General features: G+C 44.5%; 1 protein-coding gene across 8 annotated transcripts in view; it reads right to left on the bottom strand.

The window, feature by feature from the left end:
• Positions 1–17,650, bottom strand: part of MGRN1 (mahogunin ring finger 1) — a 77,650-nt gene extending 60,000 nt beyond the window's left edge. For 6 of the 8 annotated variants that reach the window (XM_064295522.1, XM_064295524.1, XM_064295520.1 and 3 more), the window contains exon 1: positions 17,458–17,648. In XM_064295522.1, the coding sequence (XP_064151592.1) occupies positions 17,458–17,545 (88 nt within the window). In that variant the 5' untranslated portion in view covers positions 17,546–17,648. Of the gene's footprint in view, positions 1–17,457 lie in introns of all 8 variants that reach the window. The other 2 variants (XM_064295527.1, XM_064295523.1) reach the window with 2 other exon arrangements.
• Between the last annotated feature and the right edge of the window lie 1,685 nt (positions 17,651–19,335).

The raw sequence follows: 19,335 nt of genomic DNA, 5'->3' as shown, positions 1-19,335 counted from the left end.
GGGATGGCAGCAGCCACCTCCAGGCATGGGATCAAAGGCCCAATCCCCAACTGCCTGGACCTCCTCCCTCTGACTGTGAGGGACAGTTCACCTCCTGGTCTCCAATTTCCTAGGCCTGATGCCACTCCCAATGCAGGAGGCAGAGAAAAAACTCTGGGGTCTGGGGCACTCAGGGACAGGACAGCAATGATACAAAGGGTGCCTACAGCCCCAACTGTGCCCCAAGGCAGAAACATGACCCAAGGGGCACTTGGACCCCAGCGATGACCTAGAGCCTGGCCAAAGCCAGGAAGGAGTCTGAGCAGAGCTTCTGTTGCTTTATGGGTTTTATAAGATGGCCGCTGTCCAGCTCTCACTGTGAGCCCCCAGCGTCCCCAGTGCATGCATCCTGTCGTACGCCTCACCCGCAATAACCTGAGATGTGAGTACTCTGATTACGCCCACTTCACAGATGAGGAAACTGAAGCACAGCGAGAGGAAGTAACTTCCAGAAGGACAGAGAAGTGACAGAGTCTTTGTCAAAACCAGGTGACCAGTTTTTACAGGGACTGTTTCCATAGCATCTTTGAGGCCTTGGGGCCCCCCAGCTAAACAGGGACTGGGAACCTCAACCCTCTGAGCCTGCTCTGAGGCCTCTGCTCAGCTTCACAGCCTGGCCTCCTAGTCCTCAAGACCCCAGATGAGAGAGAAGGGGAAATGGGAGCCCTCCTAGGGAGGAAGATGTTCACTTCCTGGGCAGCCTCCTGCCTTCAGCTACTTTGAGAGCCCCCAGGGGCACCTGGCTGCAGAGAAAGCCCCCAACCACAAGGCAGAGGGGCAAGGGAAACTCTGGCCACCTCTACAAATCTGGGGACCCAGGGGGTGCAGAAGTTTCTCTGGGCCAATCAAAACATGGCCTGTTCCAGAAACAACCTAAGTCCATCACTGGTCAACAGGATAAGCACAATGTGGTCCATCCATACAACGGAATATTACTGAGCCATCAAAAGGAATGTAGCGTTCATTTATGCTACAATATGGATGAACCCTGAAAACAGGATCCTGAGTGAAATCAATGTGACACAAAAGTCCACATATTGTATGACTCCATCTCTGTAAAGTGTGCAGAACAGGCAGATTAGTGGGTGGCGGGGCTGGGGAAGGGGAGGATGGGGAGTGACAGTGAACGGACGCAGGGTTTCTTTTTGGGGCAACGAAAATGTTTTGGAGTTGGATCGTGATGATAGTCATATAACCTTGTGAATATACAAAACCCACTGAATTGTACACTTTAAAAAGCTGAATTTTTTGGCATGTGAATTATAGCTCAATAAAGCTGTTACTAAGGAGCCCTGGAAGGAGCCCTGGTGGCAGAGTGGTTAAAGCGATTGACTGCTAACTGAAAAGTCAGCGGTTCGAAACCACCAGCAGCTCCATGTGAGAAAGACATGGGAGTCTGCTTCCATAGAGATTTACAGCCTCGGAAACCCGATGGGGTCGCTTTGAGTTGGAATCGACTCCACAGCCATGGGTGTGGTTTTGGGTTCATAAGGAGGCCTGGTGGTGCAATGGCTAAGCACTCGAGACTGCTAACTGAACTCACCCACCGGCTCCACGAGAGAAAACACCTGGTGATCTGCTCCCATAAAGACAGAAAACCCAATGGGGTAGTTCTACTCTGTCATATAGGGTCATTATGAGTCAGAAAACAACTCAACAGGCACCCAACAACAACAAAAAAGCTGTTGTTATTATTACTATTTTTTAATGATCTGCTCCCTTCTGTTCCCCTCCTCCTGAGCCGCAGAGGCCAGACCAACAAATGTCCAAAAACCAGAGCACCGGGCTGCTCTGGCTGTGAGGAGCATGATTTCAAAGGCCTAAAGAAAGGGTGTGTGACTCTTCCACGTGCGTGCCTGGTGGGATGCCAGTGCTGAAGAGATGGGCAGTTGTTATGAAAGTTCGACACACCCCATGTGCATGAGGCTAGGATGAGCAGTCTCAATACAGCTGCACTGACTCAACGGAGCCAGGTTATTTGCAACTCGACTTAAAGCAATGGCCCCGCAGTGACTCTTGGAGAAAGTGAATGGTCCCTTGAGTCAGCACAACCTGTCAAATGCATGGACCAGAGCAACAGAAGTGGAGAGCTTGAAAACAAATTTCACTCCATGGAGTCCAGCAACAAACATGCAGTTCCTGGCAAAAAAAACTTCCCTGATATTGCGAAAGATAAGAAGCTATCTATCCAAGATGCTCATCGAACCCCACATAAGATAGATGTTAAAAGAAAGTCACAAAGACATAATCAAACTTGCCAAAACCAAAGATAAAGAGAGAAATTTAAAAGCAGCCAGGGATAAAGGAAAAGTCACCTACAAAGGAGAGTCAGTAAGAATAAGCTTGGACTACTCGGCAGAAACCATGCAGGCAAGAAGGCAACGGGATGACTTATTTAAAAAATTGAAGGAAAAAAACTGCCAGCCAAGAATCACATATCCAGCAAACTGTCCCTCAAATATGTAGGTGAAATTAGGACATTTCCAGATAAACAGAAGTTTAGGGAATTCGTAAAAACCAAACCAAAACTACAAGAAATACTAAAGGGAGTTCTTTGGTTATCAAATCAGTAATATCAGGTATCAATCCAAGACTAGAACACCAGGCAGAGCAATCAGAAGTCAACCCAGGCAGGGAAATAAAAAAAAATGAATCAAGATTTAAAAAATGCTCAAGACAGGGTAATAGCAATGTTATTATGTAGAAGAAGACAACATTAAAAGAAGAGGGACTCAGAAATGCAGTCATAGATCTTGAATATGGAGAGGAAGGTAAGGCGATGCAAAGAAATAAAAGTTAGGTTTAAATTTAGAAAAACGGGGAAATAATAAGGTAACCACAAAGGAGACAAACTATCCTACACATCACAATAAAATACGAGAAAAAAAAAAAACTCAGCAGAAACAAAATCAACAACAAATATGAGGAAAGGACAATATATAATCTACTCAGCACAAAAAATTAACTGGGAAAAAGAAACTGTCAACAACGCACAAAAAAAAGACATCAAAATGATAGCACTAAATTCATAAAAAAAAAAAATTCAAAAAAAAAATCTGTATGCTGCCTACGGGAGACACACCTTAGACTTAGAGACACAAACTAAAACTCAAAGGATGGAAAAAAATATATCAAGCAAACAACAACCAAAAAAGAGCAGGAGTGGCAATATTAATTTCTGACAAAATAGACTTTAAAGTTAAATCCATCAGAAAGGATAAGGAAGGGCACTATATAATGATTAAACGGACAACATACCAAGAAGATATAACCATATTAAATATTTATGCACCCAATGACAGGGCTGCAAGATACATAAAACAAACTCTATCAGCATTGAAAAGTGAGATAGACAGCTCTACAATAATAGTAGGAGACTTCAACACACCACTTTCGGTGAAGGACAGCATCCAGAAAGAAGCTCAATAAAGACACGGAAGATCTAAATACAACAATCAACCAACTTCACCTCGTAGACATATACAGAACACTCCACCCAAAAGCAACCAACTATACTTTCTTTTCTAGTACACATGGAACATTCCCTAGAAGAGACCACATATTAGGTCAGAAAGCAAGCATTAGCAGAATCTAAAACACTGAAATATTACAAAGCATCTTCTCTGACCATAAGGCCATAAAAGTGGAAATGAATAACAGAAAAAGCAGGGAAAAGAAATCAAACACTTGGAAACTGAACAATACTCTGCTCAAAAAAGACTGGGTTATGGAAGACATTAAAGATGAAATAAAGAAATTCAGAGAATCCAATGAGAATGAAAACGCTTCCTATCAGAACCTTTGGGACACAGAGAAAGCAGTGCTCTGAGGTCAATTATGCACACATCCAAAAAGAAGAAAGGGCCGAAATCAAAGAATTATCCCTACAACTTGAACAAATAGAAAAAGAGCAACAAAAGAAACCCCCAGGTACCAGAAGAAAACAAATAATAAAAATTAGAGCTGAACTAAATGAAATAGAAAACAGAAAAACAATTGAAAGCATTAACAAGACCAAAAGCTAGCTAGCTTTTTGAAAAAAAATCAACAAAATTGATAAATCACTGGCCAAACTGACAAAAGAAAAACAGGACAGGAGGCAAATAACCGGAGTAAGAAATGAGATGCGCGATATTACAACAGACCCAACTGAAATTAAAAGAATCGTATCAGATTACTATGAAAAATTGTACTCAAACAAACTTGAAAACCTGGAGGAAACGGATGAATTCCTAGAAACACACTACCTACCTAAACTAACACAAACAAAAGTAGAACAACTAAATAGACCCATAACAGAAGAGATTGAAAAGGTAATTAAAAACTCCCAACAAAAAAAAAAAGCCCTGGCCCAGAGGGCTTCACTGCAGAGTTCTACCAAATTTTCAAAGAGTTAATATCACTACTACTAAAGGTATTTCAGAGCATAGAAAAGGACGGAATACTACCAAACTCACTATATGAAGCCACCACATCCCTCATACCAAAACCAGGTAAAGACACCACAAAAAAAGAAAATTACAGACCTATATCCCTCATGAACTCAGATGCAAAAATCCTCAACAAAATTCTACCCAATAGAATTCAACAACATATCAAAAAAATAATTCACCATGACTCAGATGCAAAAATCCTCAACAAAATTCTACCCAATAGAATTCAACAACATATCAAAAAAATAATTCACCATGACCAAGTGGCATTCATACCAGATATGTAGGGATGGTTCAACATTAGAGAAACAATGTAAGCCATCATAAAAATAAAACAAAAGACAAGAATCACATGATTTTATCAACTGATGCAGAAAAGGCATTTGACAAAGTTCAACACTCATTCCTGATAAAAACTCTCAGCAAAATAGGAATAGAAGGAAAATTCCTCGACATAACAACAGGCATTTATACAAAGCCAACAGCCAACATCATCCTAAATGGAGAGAGCCTGAAAGCATTCCCCTTGAGATGGGGAACCAGTCAAGGATGCCCTTCATGACCACCCTTATTCAACATTGTACTGGAGGTCCTAGCCAGAGCAATTAGGCTAGATAAAGAAATAAAGGACATCCAGATTGGCAAGGAAGAAGTAAAAATATCTCTATTTGCAGATGACATGATCTTATACACAGAAAACCTTAAGGAATCCTTCAGAAAACTACTGAAACTAATAGGAAAGTTCAGCAGAGTATTGAGATACAAGAGAAACATACGAAAATCAGTTGGATTCCTCTACACCAAAAAAAAGAACATCGAAGAGGAAATCACCAAATCAATACCATTTACAGTAGCCCCCAAGAAGATAAAATACTTAGGAATAAATCTTACCAGAGATGTAAAAGACTTATACAAAGAAAACTACAAAACACTTCTGCAGGAAACCAAGAGAGACCTACGTAAGTGGAAAAACATACCTTGCTCATGGATAGGAAGACTTAACATTATAAAAATATCTATTCTATCAAAAGCAATCTATACATTTAATGCAATTCCGATCCAAATTCCAGCGACATTCTTTAACGAGATGGAGAAACAAATCACCAACTTCATATGGAAGGGAAAGACGCCCCAGGTGAGTGAAGGACTACTGAAAAGGAAGACCAAAGTCTTACTCTACCTGATTTTAGAAACTGTTACGCCGCCACAGTAGTCAAAACAGCCTGGTATAGATACAACAACAGATACATAGACCAATGGAACAGAATTGAGAATCCAGACATAAATCCATCCACATATGAGCAGCTGATATTTGACAAAGGCCCCAAAACAGTTAAATGGGGAAAAGACAGTCTTTATAACAAATGGTGCTGGCATAACTGGATATCCATCTGCAAAAAAATGAAACAAGACCCAAACCTCACTCCATGTACAAAAACGAGCTCAAAATGGATCAAAGACCTAAATACAAAATCTAAAACGATAAAGATCATGGAAGAAAAAAGTGACAACATTAAGAGCCCTAATACATGGCATAAACAGTATACAAGACATTACTAACAAACCAGAAAAACTAGATAACTGGGAGCTCCTAAAAATCAAACACCTATGCTCATCCAAAGATTTCACCAAAAGAGTAAAAAGATTACCTACAGACTGGGAAAAAGTTTTTAGCTATGACATTTCCAATCAGCACTTGATCTGTAAAATCTACATGATACTGTAAAAACTCAACTAAAAAAAGACAAATAACCCAATTAAACAATGGGCAAAAGATATGAATAGACACTTCACTAAAGACATTCAGGTAGCTAACAGATAGATACATGAGGAAATGTTCACAATCATTAGCCGTTAGAGAAATGCAGATCAAGACTACAATGAGATTTCATCTCACTCCAACAAGGCTGGCATTAATCCAAAAAATACAAAATAATAAATGTTGGAGAGGCTGCAGAGAGACTGGAACTCTTAGACACTGCTGGTGGGAATGTAAAATGGTACAACCACTTTGGAAATCTCTCTGGCGTTATCTTAAACAGTTAGAAATAGAACTACCATACAACCCAGAAATCTCACTCCTCAGAATATACCCTAGAGAAATAAGAGCCTTCACACAAACAGATATATGCACACCCATGTTTATTGCAGCTCTGTTTACAATAGCAAAAAGGTGGAAGCAACCAAGGTGTCCATCAACGGATGAATGGGTAAATAAATTGTGGTATATTCACACAACGGAATACTACGCATCGATAAAGAACAATGACGAATCTGTGAAACATTTCATAACATGGAGAAACCTGGAAGGCATTATGCTGAGCGAAATTAGTCAGAGGCAAAAGGACAAATATTGTATAAGACCACTATTATAAGATCTTGAGAAATAGTATAAACTGAGAAGAACACATACTTTTGTGGTTACGAGGGGGGGAGGGAGGGAGGGAGGGAGGGCGGGAGAGGGTTTTTTACTGATTAATTAGTAGATAAGAACTGCTTTAGGTGAAGGGAAGGACAACACTCAATACATGGAAGGTCAGCTCAACTGGACTGGACCAAAAGCAAAGAAGTTTCCGGGATAAAATGAATGCTTCAAAGGTCAGCGGAGCAAGGGCGGGGGTTTGGGGACCATGGTTTAAGGGGACTTCTAAGTCAATTGGCAAAATAATTCTATTATGAAAACATTCTGCATCCCACTTTGAAATGTGGCGTCTGGGGTCTTAAATGCTAACAAGCGGCCATCTAAGATACATCAATTGGTCTCAACCTACCTGGAGCAAAGGAGAATGAAGAACACCAAGGTCACACGACAACTAAGAGCCCAAGAGACAGAAAGGGCCACATGAACCAGAGACCTACATCATCCTGAGACCAGAAGAACTAGATGGTGCCCGGCCACAATCGACGACTGCCCTGAGAGGGAGCACAACAGAGAACCCCTGAGGGAGCAGGAGATCAGTGGGATGCAGACCTCAAATTCTCATAAAAAGACCATACTTAATGGTCTGACTGAGACTAGAGGAATCCCGGCGGCCATGGTCCCCAAACCTTCTGTTGGCACAGGACAGGAACCATCCCCGAAGACAACTCATCAGACATGAAAGGAACTGGACAGTGGGTAGGTGAGAGATGCTGATGAAGAGTGAGCTAATTATATCATGTGGTCACTTGAGACTGTTTTGGCATCTCCTGTCTGGAGCGGGGATGGGAGGATAGAGAGAGTTGGGAGCTGGCAAAATTGTCACGAAAGGAGAGACTGGAAGGGCTGACTCATTCGGGGGAGAGCAAGTGGGAGTACGGAGTAAGATGTATATAAACTTATATGTGACAGTCTGACTTAATTTGTAAACGTTCACTTGAAGCTCAATAAAAGTTAATAAAAATAAATAAATAAATGTTCGAGAGGATGTGGAGAGATTGGAACACTTATACACTGCTGGTGGAAATGTGAAATGGTACAACCACTTTGGAAATCGATTTGGCGCTTCCTTTATAAGCTAGAGATAGAACTACCATACGATCCAGCAATCCCACTCCTTGGAATATATCCTAGAGAAACGAGAGCCTTTACACGAACAGATATATGCACACCCATGTTGACTGCAGCACTGTTTACAATAGCAAAAACATGGAAGCAACCAAGGTGCCCTTCAATGGGTGAATGGGTAAATAAATTATGGTATATTCATACAATGGAATACTCCACATCAATAAAGAACAGTGAGGAATCTGTGAAACATTTCATAATATAGAGGAACCTGGAAGGGATTATGCTGAGTGAATTAATTCAGCTGCAAAAGCACAAATATTGTATAAAACTACTATTATAAGAACTTGAAAAATAAACTGAGAAGAAAACATTCTTTTGTGGTTACGAGAGGAGGGAGGGAGGGAGGGTGGCAGAAGTGTAGTCACTAACTAGATAGTACATAAGACCTACTTTAGGTGAAGGGAAAGACAACACACAGTACAGGGGAGGTCAGCACAATTGGACTAAACCAAAAGCAAAGAAGTTTCCTGAATAAACTGAACGCTTCGAAGGCCAGTGTACCAGGGGCAGGGGTCTGGGGACCATGGTTTCAGGGGACATCTAAGTCAACTGGCATAATAAAATCTATTAAACCATTCTGCATCCCACTTTGGAGAGTGGCGTCTACGGTCTTCAATGCTAGGAAGCAGCCATCTAAGATGCATCAGTTGGTCTCAACCCACCTGGATCAAAGGAGAATGAAGATCACCAAGAACACAAGGTAATTATGAGCCCAAGAGACAGAAAAGGCCACATGAACCACAGACTACATCATCCTGAGACCAGAAGAACTAGATGGTGCTCAGCTACAACCGACAACTGCCCTGACAGGGAACACAACAGAGAATCCCTGAGGGAACAGGAGAGCAGTGGGATGCAGACCCCAACTCCTCATAAGACCAGACTGAATGGTCTGACTGAGACTGGAAGGACCCCAGTGGTCATGGCCCCCAGACCTTCTGTTGGCCCAGGACAGGAACCATTCTTGAAGCCAACTCTTCAGACATGGATTGGACTGGACAATGGGTTGGAGAGGGATGCTAGTGAGGAGTGAGCTTCTTGGATCAGGTGGACACTGGAGACTATGTTGGCATCTCCCGCCTGGAGGGGAAATGAGAGGGTAGAGGGGGTTAGAAGCTGGCAAAATGGGCACGAAAAGAGATGTAGCAAGGTGTACGTAAGGTTTTGTCTGAGAGGCTGACTTGGTTTGTTAACTTTCACTTAAAACCAAAATCCCAGTGCTGTCGAGTTGATTCCGACTCATGGCGACCCTACAGGTGCCCCATAGAATTTCCAGGGAGTGCCTGGCGGCGCCTGGCGGATTCGAACTGTCGGCCCTTTGGTTAGCAGCCGTAGCACTTAACCACTAGGCCACCAGGGTTTCCCTTTACTTAAAACACAATAAAAAAAAAAAAAAAAACTCTCAAGCTAGAGTAAACAAGACAGTATATGCTGGCATAACGGTAGACCAAGGTTTGTTATCCTCAACACTACTGACATTTTGGGCCAGAAAAGTTTTTTGTTGCCACCACCTGTCTGTCAGTGTCATACTGTGATGGCTTGCATGTTGCTGGGATGCTGAACACTATGATATCAGTACTTCAGATACCAGCTAGGTCACCCATTGAAAACAGGTTTCAAAGAAGCTTCTAGACTAAGAAAGACTAGGAACAAAGGCCTGGCAATCTACTTGTGAAAATCAGCCAATGAAAACCTTATTGACTGAAAGAGAATACTGTCTAACGTAGTGCTGGAAGATGTGCCCCCTAGGTTTGAAGGCGCTCAAAACACAGTGGCCGTAACAGTGGACTCCAGCATACCAAAGACTGTGGAGATGGCACATGACCAGGCAACATTTTGTTCTTTTATACACAGGGTCGCCATGATTCAAAACCAACTTGATGGCAACTAATAATAATTCTTTGCTGGGGGGTGGGGTGGGGTGCTATCCTGCGGCCTCTACCCACTAGATGCCAGCACCACTTGCCCCCCAGCTGTGACAATCAAAAATGTCTCCAGACATTGCCAAATGTCCCCTGGGGGTGCAAAATCACCAAACAGACACTTCAGCAAGTTTGAAGAACCCCTTCAGACTTGCTCAAGTAGAGAACCATGGGGATAGTCATTTGGATTAACGGCATAGAAGACAGTCCAGAAATCAACGCTCACATTTATGGTCAACTGATTTTTGACAAAGGTGCAAAGGCAATTAATGGGAAAAGGGAAGTCTTTTCAACAAATGATATTGGAATAACTGAATATCCAGACGCAAAAGAATGAACTTAGATCTTTACCTCAAACCATACACACACATGCACACACGCAAAGTAAAATATATTGAAAACCTAAAGGTAATAGCTAAAACTATAAAACCTCTAGGAAAAAGCATAGGAGATAATCTTTGTGACGTTGTGCAAGGCAAAGATTTCTTAGCTACGACTTTAAAAGCATGATCCATAAAAGAAAAATGAACTGGACTTCACCAAAATTAAAAAGCATTGCTCTTACTTTTATCAGGTGGACACTTGTGACTATGTTGGCATCTCCTGTCTGGAGGGGAGATGGGAGGGTAGAAAGGGTTAGATACTGGCAAAATCTTCACGAAAGGAGAGACTGGAAGGAGGGAGCAGGCTGACTCATTAGGAGGAGAGTAAGTGGAAGTATGGAGTAAGGTGTATATAAGCTTATATGTGACAGACTGACTTGATTTGTAAACTTTCACTTAAAGCACAATAAAAATTATTTAAAAAAAAAATATTGCTCTTCAAAAGACACCATTAAGGAAGTAAAAAGACAAATCAGAGGCTGGGAGAAAATATTTGTAAATCACATAGCTGATAAAAGAATTGTATCCAGAATACATAAATTCTTACAATAATAAGAAGAAAATCCAATTTTTAAAAATTAAGCAAAAGACTTAAATAGATGTTGCGCAAAAAAAAAAAAAAAAAAGAAAGATATACAATGACTAATGAACACATGAAAAAGATGCTCAAAATCATTAGGTAAATGCAAATCAAAACCACAGACAAATACCACTTCACACCCACTAACCAGATGCCATCTAGTCAACTCTAGACAACAATAACACATGTTGGCCAGGATGTGGAGAATTTGGAACCCTCATACACTGCTGGTGGAAAGTAAAATGGTGTAGTCACTGAAAACAGTCTGATGGTTCCTTCAAAAGTTAAACATGGTTACCATATAACCCAGCAATTACAAGCATAGGTTTATACCCAAGAGAAATGAAAACATAAAACCTCGTACACCAATGCTCATAACAACACTATTCACAAAAGCCAAAGAGCGGAAACAACTCAAATGTCCATCAATGAATGAACGGATGAACAAGATGTGGTCTATCCACACAATGAAGTTTTGATACCTGCTACCACATGGATGAATGTCAAAACGTTATATTAAGTGAAAGAAGCCAGATGACAAAAGGCCACGTATTGTATGATTCCATTTATGTGAACTATCCAGAAAAGGCAAATTTTAAAGTCAGAAAGCAGATGAGTGATGGGGTGGGGGTGGGAACTAACACCAAACAGGCCCAAGGAAACGCTCTGGGATGATGGGAACGTCTAACGGCAGACTGTGGTGACAGCTGCGCAATTCTATAAATTTATTAAAAATCATCAAACCGCATTTACAATGGATGAATTTTATGGTAGGGAAGTTATACCTAAATAAAGCTGTTAAGGGTGAAAAAAATAAATGGAATAAAAACAAAGCAAATGTTCTTAAATTTGAGCTAGATGCTATTGCAGCTCAAGCTGAAAACTCCATTAGGAAAAAGAAATCGGGAAGTGTTAGGTGGTAACAACATGGATGAGCCTCAAGGGCACTGCGCTGAGTAAAATAAGTTAATCACAAAAGGACAAATACTGTGTGAGACCACTATGATAAATACTCATGAAAATGTTTTCACACAGAAAGAAACAATCTTTGATGGTTATGAGGGAAGGGAAGGGTGAGGGGGAAAAACACTAACTAGATAGTAGATGGAAACCCTGGTGGTGTAGTGGTTAAGAACTACGGCTGGTAACAAAAAGGTCGGCAGTTCGAATCTACCAGGCACTCATCAGAAACTCTATAGGGCAGTTCTACTCTTTCTAGAGCGTCCCTATAAGTCAACAGCAATGCATTTTTTTTGGTAGTAGGTTAGCGGTAACTTGGGTAAAGGGTAAGACAGTATACAATACCAGGGAACTCAAAACAACTTGACCAGGGCAAAGTCATAGAAGCTTCACGGACACACCCAAGTGCCCTGAGGGACCGTTCCACTGGGCTGAGGGCTGGAGGCCATGATCTCAGGGGATGTCTAGCTCAACTGGCTTAACAGAGTTTATAAAAAAAAAAGTTCTACATCCAACTGTGGTGAGTAGCGACTGGGGCCTATGAGCCGCCATCTAAGATACATCTACTGGTCTCATCCTGTCTGGAACAAAGGAGAACAAAGAAAACCAAAGACAAAAGACAAAGATTAGTTCAAAGGACTAATGGGCCACTACTATCACAACCTCTACCACAATGAGTCCACGACAACTAGTTGCTGCCTGATGACTACCACCAACTGCTCTGGCAGGGATCACAACAGAAGATCCCAGATAAAGTGGGGAAAAAATGTGGAACAAAATTCAAATTCACCAAAAAAAAAGACCAGGATTGCTGGTCTGACAGAGATTGAAAAAACCCCAAAAGTATGGCCCCTGGAAACCCTTTTAACTCAGTACTGAAGTCACTCCTTAGGTTCACCCTTCAACCAAAGATTAGACAGGTCTATAGAGCCAACAATAACACACATGAAGCCCAAAAGCAAAGACGAGAAGGCAGGGACAAGAAAACTGAACGAACAGAAACAGGGAACCTGGGTGGAAAGGGGAGAGTGCTGACACATCACAGGGTTGGCAACCAATGTCACAAAACAATTTATGTTTTAACTATTTAATGAGAAACTAATTTGCTATGGAAACTGTAACCTACATTAGAAAAACAAGGAAAAAAAAAAAAAAAACAGCACCTGATGACTGTCTTTGACATAATCAAAAAAAAACCTGGCAAGAGCTTTATGTTGAGTGAAATAAGTCAATCACAAAAGGACAAATATTGTATGAGACCACTATTATAAAAACTCAAGAAAAGGTTTACACACAGAAAAAAAAAAAACTTCAATGGTTACGAGTGAAGGGAGGGTAGGAAGGGGAAATCACTAATTAGGGATAGTAGATAACTTAGGTGAAGGAAAAGACAACACACAACATAGGAGAAGGCAGCAAAACTTTACCAAGGCAAAGTCATAGAAGCTTCACAAACACATCCAAACACCTTGAGGGGTTGAGTTACTGGGGCTGAGGGCTGGGGACCATGGTCTCAGGGGACATCTAGGTCAACTGGCATAATATAGTTCATGCAGCAAATGTTCTACATCCTACTTTGGCGAGTAGCCTATGGGGCTTTAAAAGCTTAAGATACATCTATTGGTCCAACCCCATGCAAAGTAAAGGTGAATGAAGAAAACCAAAAACACAAGGGGAATATTAGTCGAAAGGACTAATGGACCACATGAACCACAACCTCCACCAGCCTGAGCCCAGAAGAGCTAGATGGTACCCTGCTAACACCACTCATCATTCTGACAGGGATTATAATAGAGAGTCATAGATAGAGCTGGAGAAAAATATAGAACAAGACTCAAATTCACAAAAAAGACCAGACTTACTGGTCTGACAGAGACTAGAGGAGCTCCTGACACTGTGGCCCCCAGATACCCTGCTAACTCAGAACTGAAGCAAGCTACTCCTGAAATCCACCTTTCAGCCAAAGATTAGACAGGCCTATAAAACAAGAAAAAAAGAAACCCTGGTGGTGTAGTGGTTAAGTGCTACAGCTGCTAACCAAAGGGTTGGCAGTTCGCTCCTTGGAAACTCTATGGGGCAGTTCTACTACGAGTCGGAATCGACTCGATGGCACAGGGATAAAATAATAACGCATGGGAGGAACATGCTTCTTAGTTCAGTTAAGTATATGAGACCAAATGGGCAATACCTGTCCCAAAGCAAAGACAAGAAGGCAGGAAGGGACAGAAAAACTGGACACATGGACACGGAGAGCCCAGGGTGGAAAGGGAAAGGGGAACAATGCCAACGTATTGCGGGGATTGCAACCAATGTCACAATTTGTGTACACACTTTTGAATGAAAAACTAAAAAAAAAAAATGCACTTTAATGTTTAGGTAGTACCTGGAAAAGATTTAACACATAATGTAATTCATGTGACAAAACTAGCTGTCATTGTGATTATGAAATCATGATTATTCAAAAAAAAAAAAACTGGCAGAGTCATGAAAAGGGAACGACAACATAAGTGACTTTATGTTCCAGGGGCACCCCCTAAAAAATCATCTCAGACACCCCACAGTCCCCAGTCCACCCTTGAGGAAACACACTATACACTGACCGCTAATGTCCCTTTAAGGAGCCCTGGTGGCACTGTGGTTAAAGAGGTTGGTTGCAAAGAAAAAGCCTGGCAGTTTGATGCCACCAGTGGCTCCACGGGAGAAAGATGTGGTTGTCTGCTTTAAAGATTTACAGCCTTGCAAACCCTATGGGGCAGTTTTACTCTGTCCTATACAGTCACCATGAGTTTGGTTTTTGGATTTTGAAGGTCCCTTCTGCCTCTCACTGTCCCTCCCTGACCTTAAGGTGTTCTCCTGCAGGATCTGGGGAGAAAGAGGACTATATGACAGAGGACCAGGATCCTCAGGCCCTCAAGCAAGGATAGGGAGCAGGACAGATGAAGCATGATAGGCACAAGAGTCTCTAAGGTGGGCCGAAGGATGAGAAAGCAAACAGGGAAATAATATTCTCCGGATAAGACAGCCTTTGGACTGGACGGCCCAAAACAGAACTGCTACCACTGGCAGCATCACCAATGTGGCCAATGGGTTTCACCTCTGGTGCCAGCTCCAATCGGTTAGTAGTGGCTAGGTGGATTCTGAAATCAAGTCCAGGTTTGGTGGGAAAGAGTGTCATGATTGAATAACCATGTCTGTGATGGCCAGATCCAAAAGTGGTACTGTAAATGCCATGTATACGTTGTTCCTTCCAAGTTCCCAAGTGAAGGGACATTAACCTCACTCTGGTCCCAGGTGACAGGAGGTACCATATTAAGCCTATACCTTCTTGGTATATCTGCCATGCCGCTGCTAACTGCTATCAGGGTCAGAGCTGGTCACCTACCTTCCTTTGTAAGCAATTATAACAGCTCATGTTTGAGAAGCACTTATTACATGCCAGCCACCGCTCTGCGCACCGTTAAACTTATCACCCCTTTTTACAGATGGGGAAAACTGTAGCCTAGGGCGTTAACTTGCCCAAGGTCATTCAGCTGAAGACAGGCTAGGTGAACACTGGAGACAGAAGAGGGTGACATTAAAAACCACTCCATCAGGTCCAGGGATACTAGCCCACAGAGCCTCCAGGGGACAACACTAGCTTACAGCCACACACCAGGCCAGCTGCCCTGCCACTGGGCCTGGCACACAAGCAGGTGTGGAGACCTCCTGTGTGGTAGGCAACAGTGCATTTACCCAGCTCTGACTTCATCCCCTTCCCGCTGCCTCTTAACTGTGCTCGCCCCACATCTCTTAACCCCAGTAATTCCCCTTCTTTCACCTTCCAAAATCTGGGCAGAGCGGTTCTCAAACTTGAGTAGACATCAGACTCATCTAGGGGAATAGGTTTAAAACGCAGGTTCCTGGGCCTAACTAAGCAAAGGACCCTGGGCGGCGCAAGTGTTTGTGATCAGCTGCTAACCCAAAGGTTGGCAGGTCGAATCCACCAGCAGTTCCACAGAAGAAAGGCCTGGCAATCTGCTTCCGTGAAGATTTTTTTTAAAAACCCATTGCTGTCAAGTTGATTTTGACTCATAGTGACCATACAGGACAAAGTACTGTAACCGCACCACAGGGTTTCCAAGGGAGCCTTGGTGGCGTAGCGGTTAAGAGCTCGGCTGCCAACCAAAAGGTTAGCAATTCAAATGCAGCAGCCGCTCCTTGGAAATCCTATGGGGCAGTTCTACTCTGCCCTGTAGGGTCTCTACGAGTCAGAGCCAACTCGATGGCACTTAACAACAACGAAACAATCTTTACAGAAGCAGACTGCCACATCTTTCTCCCGAGCAGCTGGTGTGTTCAAATCGCCAACCTTTCTGTTAGCAGCTGAACACTAAAATCCTACAGAACAGTTCTATTCTACACACATGGGCCTGCCATGAGTCAGGGCCAACTCTATGGCAATGAATGACAAGGCCCAGTGGGTCTGAGGCAGGGTATGAGAAATGCACATTTTACAAGTTTCCCCACCAGGTGGAAGCAGGTGGTACCGTACCACACTCAGAGGAACGCTGGTGCGCGCTGATGTCAACTGTGAGGCCCAGAACACCCCAACATCAGATCACACCCCACAGAAAGCAGGACCTGAGGCACCCAATTGGAACGTCTCCACCAGGTCCAAGTCCTTTCTCCTTTCCACCACGAACAACTAAGGGCGAGTAACCACAGCTATAAGTTCAATCAAGCCACGTTCATCAACAGAGGCAACAGAACAAGGCTCACCTGGAGCCTGGGAATCAGACACCTGGTCCCAGGTGAGCTGCTATCCAGCTGAGACCTTGGAGAAGGCACTCCCTCCCTCTTGGCGTCAGGTCCCTCAGCCATAAAGCAGAAACCAGAAAACTCGGGAAAGCCCCCTCCAGCCGTCGCCCTGTTCTCCGACTTAGCTGAAGGTCCCCTCCTCTCTGTAAGAACGCAGAGCCCCATCCTCGCACCAATCACAACACCTTGGGCCCAGCTCCACTCTCCTCCCCGCCAACACCCACCCCGGGAGGTCGCAGGCGGGTTCGAATTCGGCTTCTGCCCACCTGAGATGGAAAGCGTCCAAACCCACTGGCCCAGCCCTTACACCCAGCCACCAAAGAGCAACAGCCAAAGACGGTAGTGATGTCAGCCCTTCTGACAAGTGATACTTTATAAGCACATGCGAAATGTCAAGCACTGTTGGCTCCAGAACCCTCACCCCGGCCATGTGAGTCTGGAACAAGTAGCTCCCTCCTGTACAGCCGAGGGAGGTGAAGTGACTGACCCAAGGTCATCCGGCCAGGAAGTGGTAGAGCCGGTGTGACCTCGGGCCAGTCAGGCCAGGGCCCACGACCGGGCGGTTTAGGAGGCTGCCGGGCCCAAGCCCCCACGGGCTCCTGGGGGTCCGGGCCGAGGAGCTGCGCGGAGGCAGGCGCTTCTGGGCAGGAGCGCGGCAGGGAGGTCCCGGCTCCGGGCAGAGTTCCCTCATACCCTCGCACCCTCCACAGAAGGTCTCCGCGTCCTGCCGCCCGGGCCCGCATTCCACCGCACCTCCTCCTCGCGCTCGGCCCCGGGGCCGGGCCGCGCTTACCGGACTTGGGGGGGTAGCGATAGGCCGAGTTCGCCTGGATGTCGATGTCCTCCACGCCCGCGATGCGGCGGCTCAGAATGGAGCCCATGGTGCGCGCGCGGCCGGGGCCGGAAGAGGGGCGGCGACGGCGGCAGTAGGTCTTCACGCGGACACGGCACAGACCAGGCCGCACGGACGCTCGCCCACGACCGCCGCAGTGCCTCGGCCCCTGAGTCCCCACCCCCAGCTCGGCCACGGCAGCCTCCGCCTCCCGGGCCCGGGGCACCTCGGGAAATGGAGTCCCGATGCCGCCGAGGGCGAGGGGCCGCGGCACGAGGGACCCGCCTGCGGACTACAATTCCCAGAATGATCCCAGACCAGGCCTGAGAAGTTGTTGACAAGCTCTGCGGGACAAACCAAATGGGCCTAAATCTACAGGGGAGTTTACCATCAGCGCTCCGCAAATTGTCTTTTCCTTTACATTCCAAACGCAGCACTAACATCTTAACTCTTTAGTCTCGTCTTAATCTGTTCAGATATAGACCCTTCTAGGGACCCAAAGCCTTCCATTACTCCTCTGAAATATCTCCCTGAGCCACCGTGGTTCTCCCCACTTCCCAGGGCCTATCTCCTGCCCCGCCAGCAGAGGGCACGCCTTTACCTGCCGCCCCTGGAGGTTGCTCTGGTAGAAAGTGAAGCGCCTGCTCTGGCCTTAGAGAGACCTCAAGGCATCTCTCCGATCCCACGTCTTGAACAATTACTTTGAAGACATAATTTTACAGCCCCCACAGAAGACAGTAGACCTCTGCTCATTTTACAGATAGGGAAACTGAGGCGAAAAGGAGGGAGGGCTACATGTCAGGTGCTGGAGGCAAGTTTGCGGGAATCAGGGTAAGGATATAAACGTCACAGTTTGCAAGGTACTTTTCTGGCTTTGACTCACACACAACTCTATACTCAGGCCACGCTGGGGTCTGTTTTTTACCTACTTTAGAGGTGTTGAACTGGGGTTTAGAGAGGAAAGTCACTTCCCAATGCACGGGGCTACTGGTACTCAAGCCAAGAAAGCAGCTAGGGAGGGCAGATGGTGAATTCACCGGAGTCCTTATTAAAATGAGCCATATACCTTTCCAGGGGTCTGAAGAATAAAAGCCTTGGGGAACTTGTGCAAATATGAGGGAGAGTCCAGGTCTCCAGGGAGCCTGAGTCAACTCCCTATCCACTACCAAGATCTCCATTTACTGAATGGCTTCGTGCTGAGGGCTTTGTATACATTCTCTCACTCAGTTCTCTGATGAAAGAGCCCTGATGGTGCAACAGTTAAGTGCTGGCTACTAAGCAAAGGGATGGAGGCTCAAACCAAAGGTTTAGTTCTTCAGGACAAAGACCTGATGCTCTGCTCCCATAAAGATCACAGCCTAGAAAACCCTATGGGGGAGTTACACTCTGTCACATGGGGTAGCTACGAGTCTGAGTCAGTTGGACAGCACCTAACAACAGTTCTCTGATGTAGGTTCTATTTTCATTATCAGTTTACAGAAGAGGTGAAGCATCCCCCTTTAAGGTCCCATAGCAGGTAAGTGGCAGAGCTGGAATTTGAACCAATCCACTGCTCTTATTGCCACACTCTTCCTCCTCCCCACTGATAAGAATGCTCAGATGCTCCAGATTTCATGTCTCTTGCCCAGGTTAGGCCTGAAGACTCCCTTCCTGCCCCCTGCCATGTGAGCTTTCTTCCCTCTTTCTAGACTTCCTTCTGTTGAATCAGGTAACACACATGCACATACCAACACTGCATTCAATTTATCCACCTCCTTTACTGTTTAGGGGAGTGCTGAGAACCATGCTGCTCCCACACCTACCCCTGAAAAATAACACCAACAGGATGTGTTGAATCTG

The sequence above is a fragment of the Loxodonta africana genome, chromosome 12 (assembly GCF_030014295.1).
Source record: "Loxodonta africana isolate mLoxAfr1 chromosome 12, mLoxAfr1.hap2, whole genome shotgun sequence".
Taxonomy (NCBI): domain Eukaryota; kingdom Metazoa; phylum Chordata; class Mammalia; order Proboscidea; family Elephantidae; genus Loxodonta; species Loxodonta africana.
The sequence above is the reverse complement of the archived record's forward strand: the minus strand, read 5'-3'. Positions and strand labels throughout refer to the sequence as shown.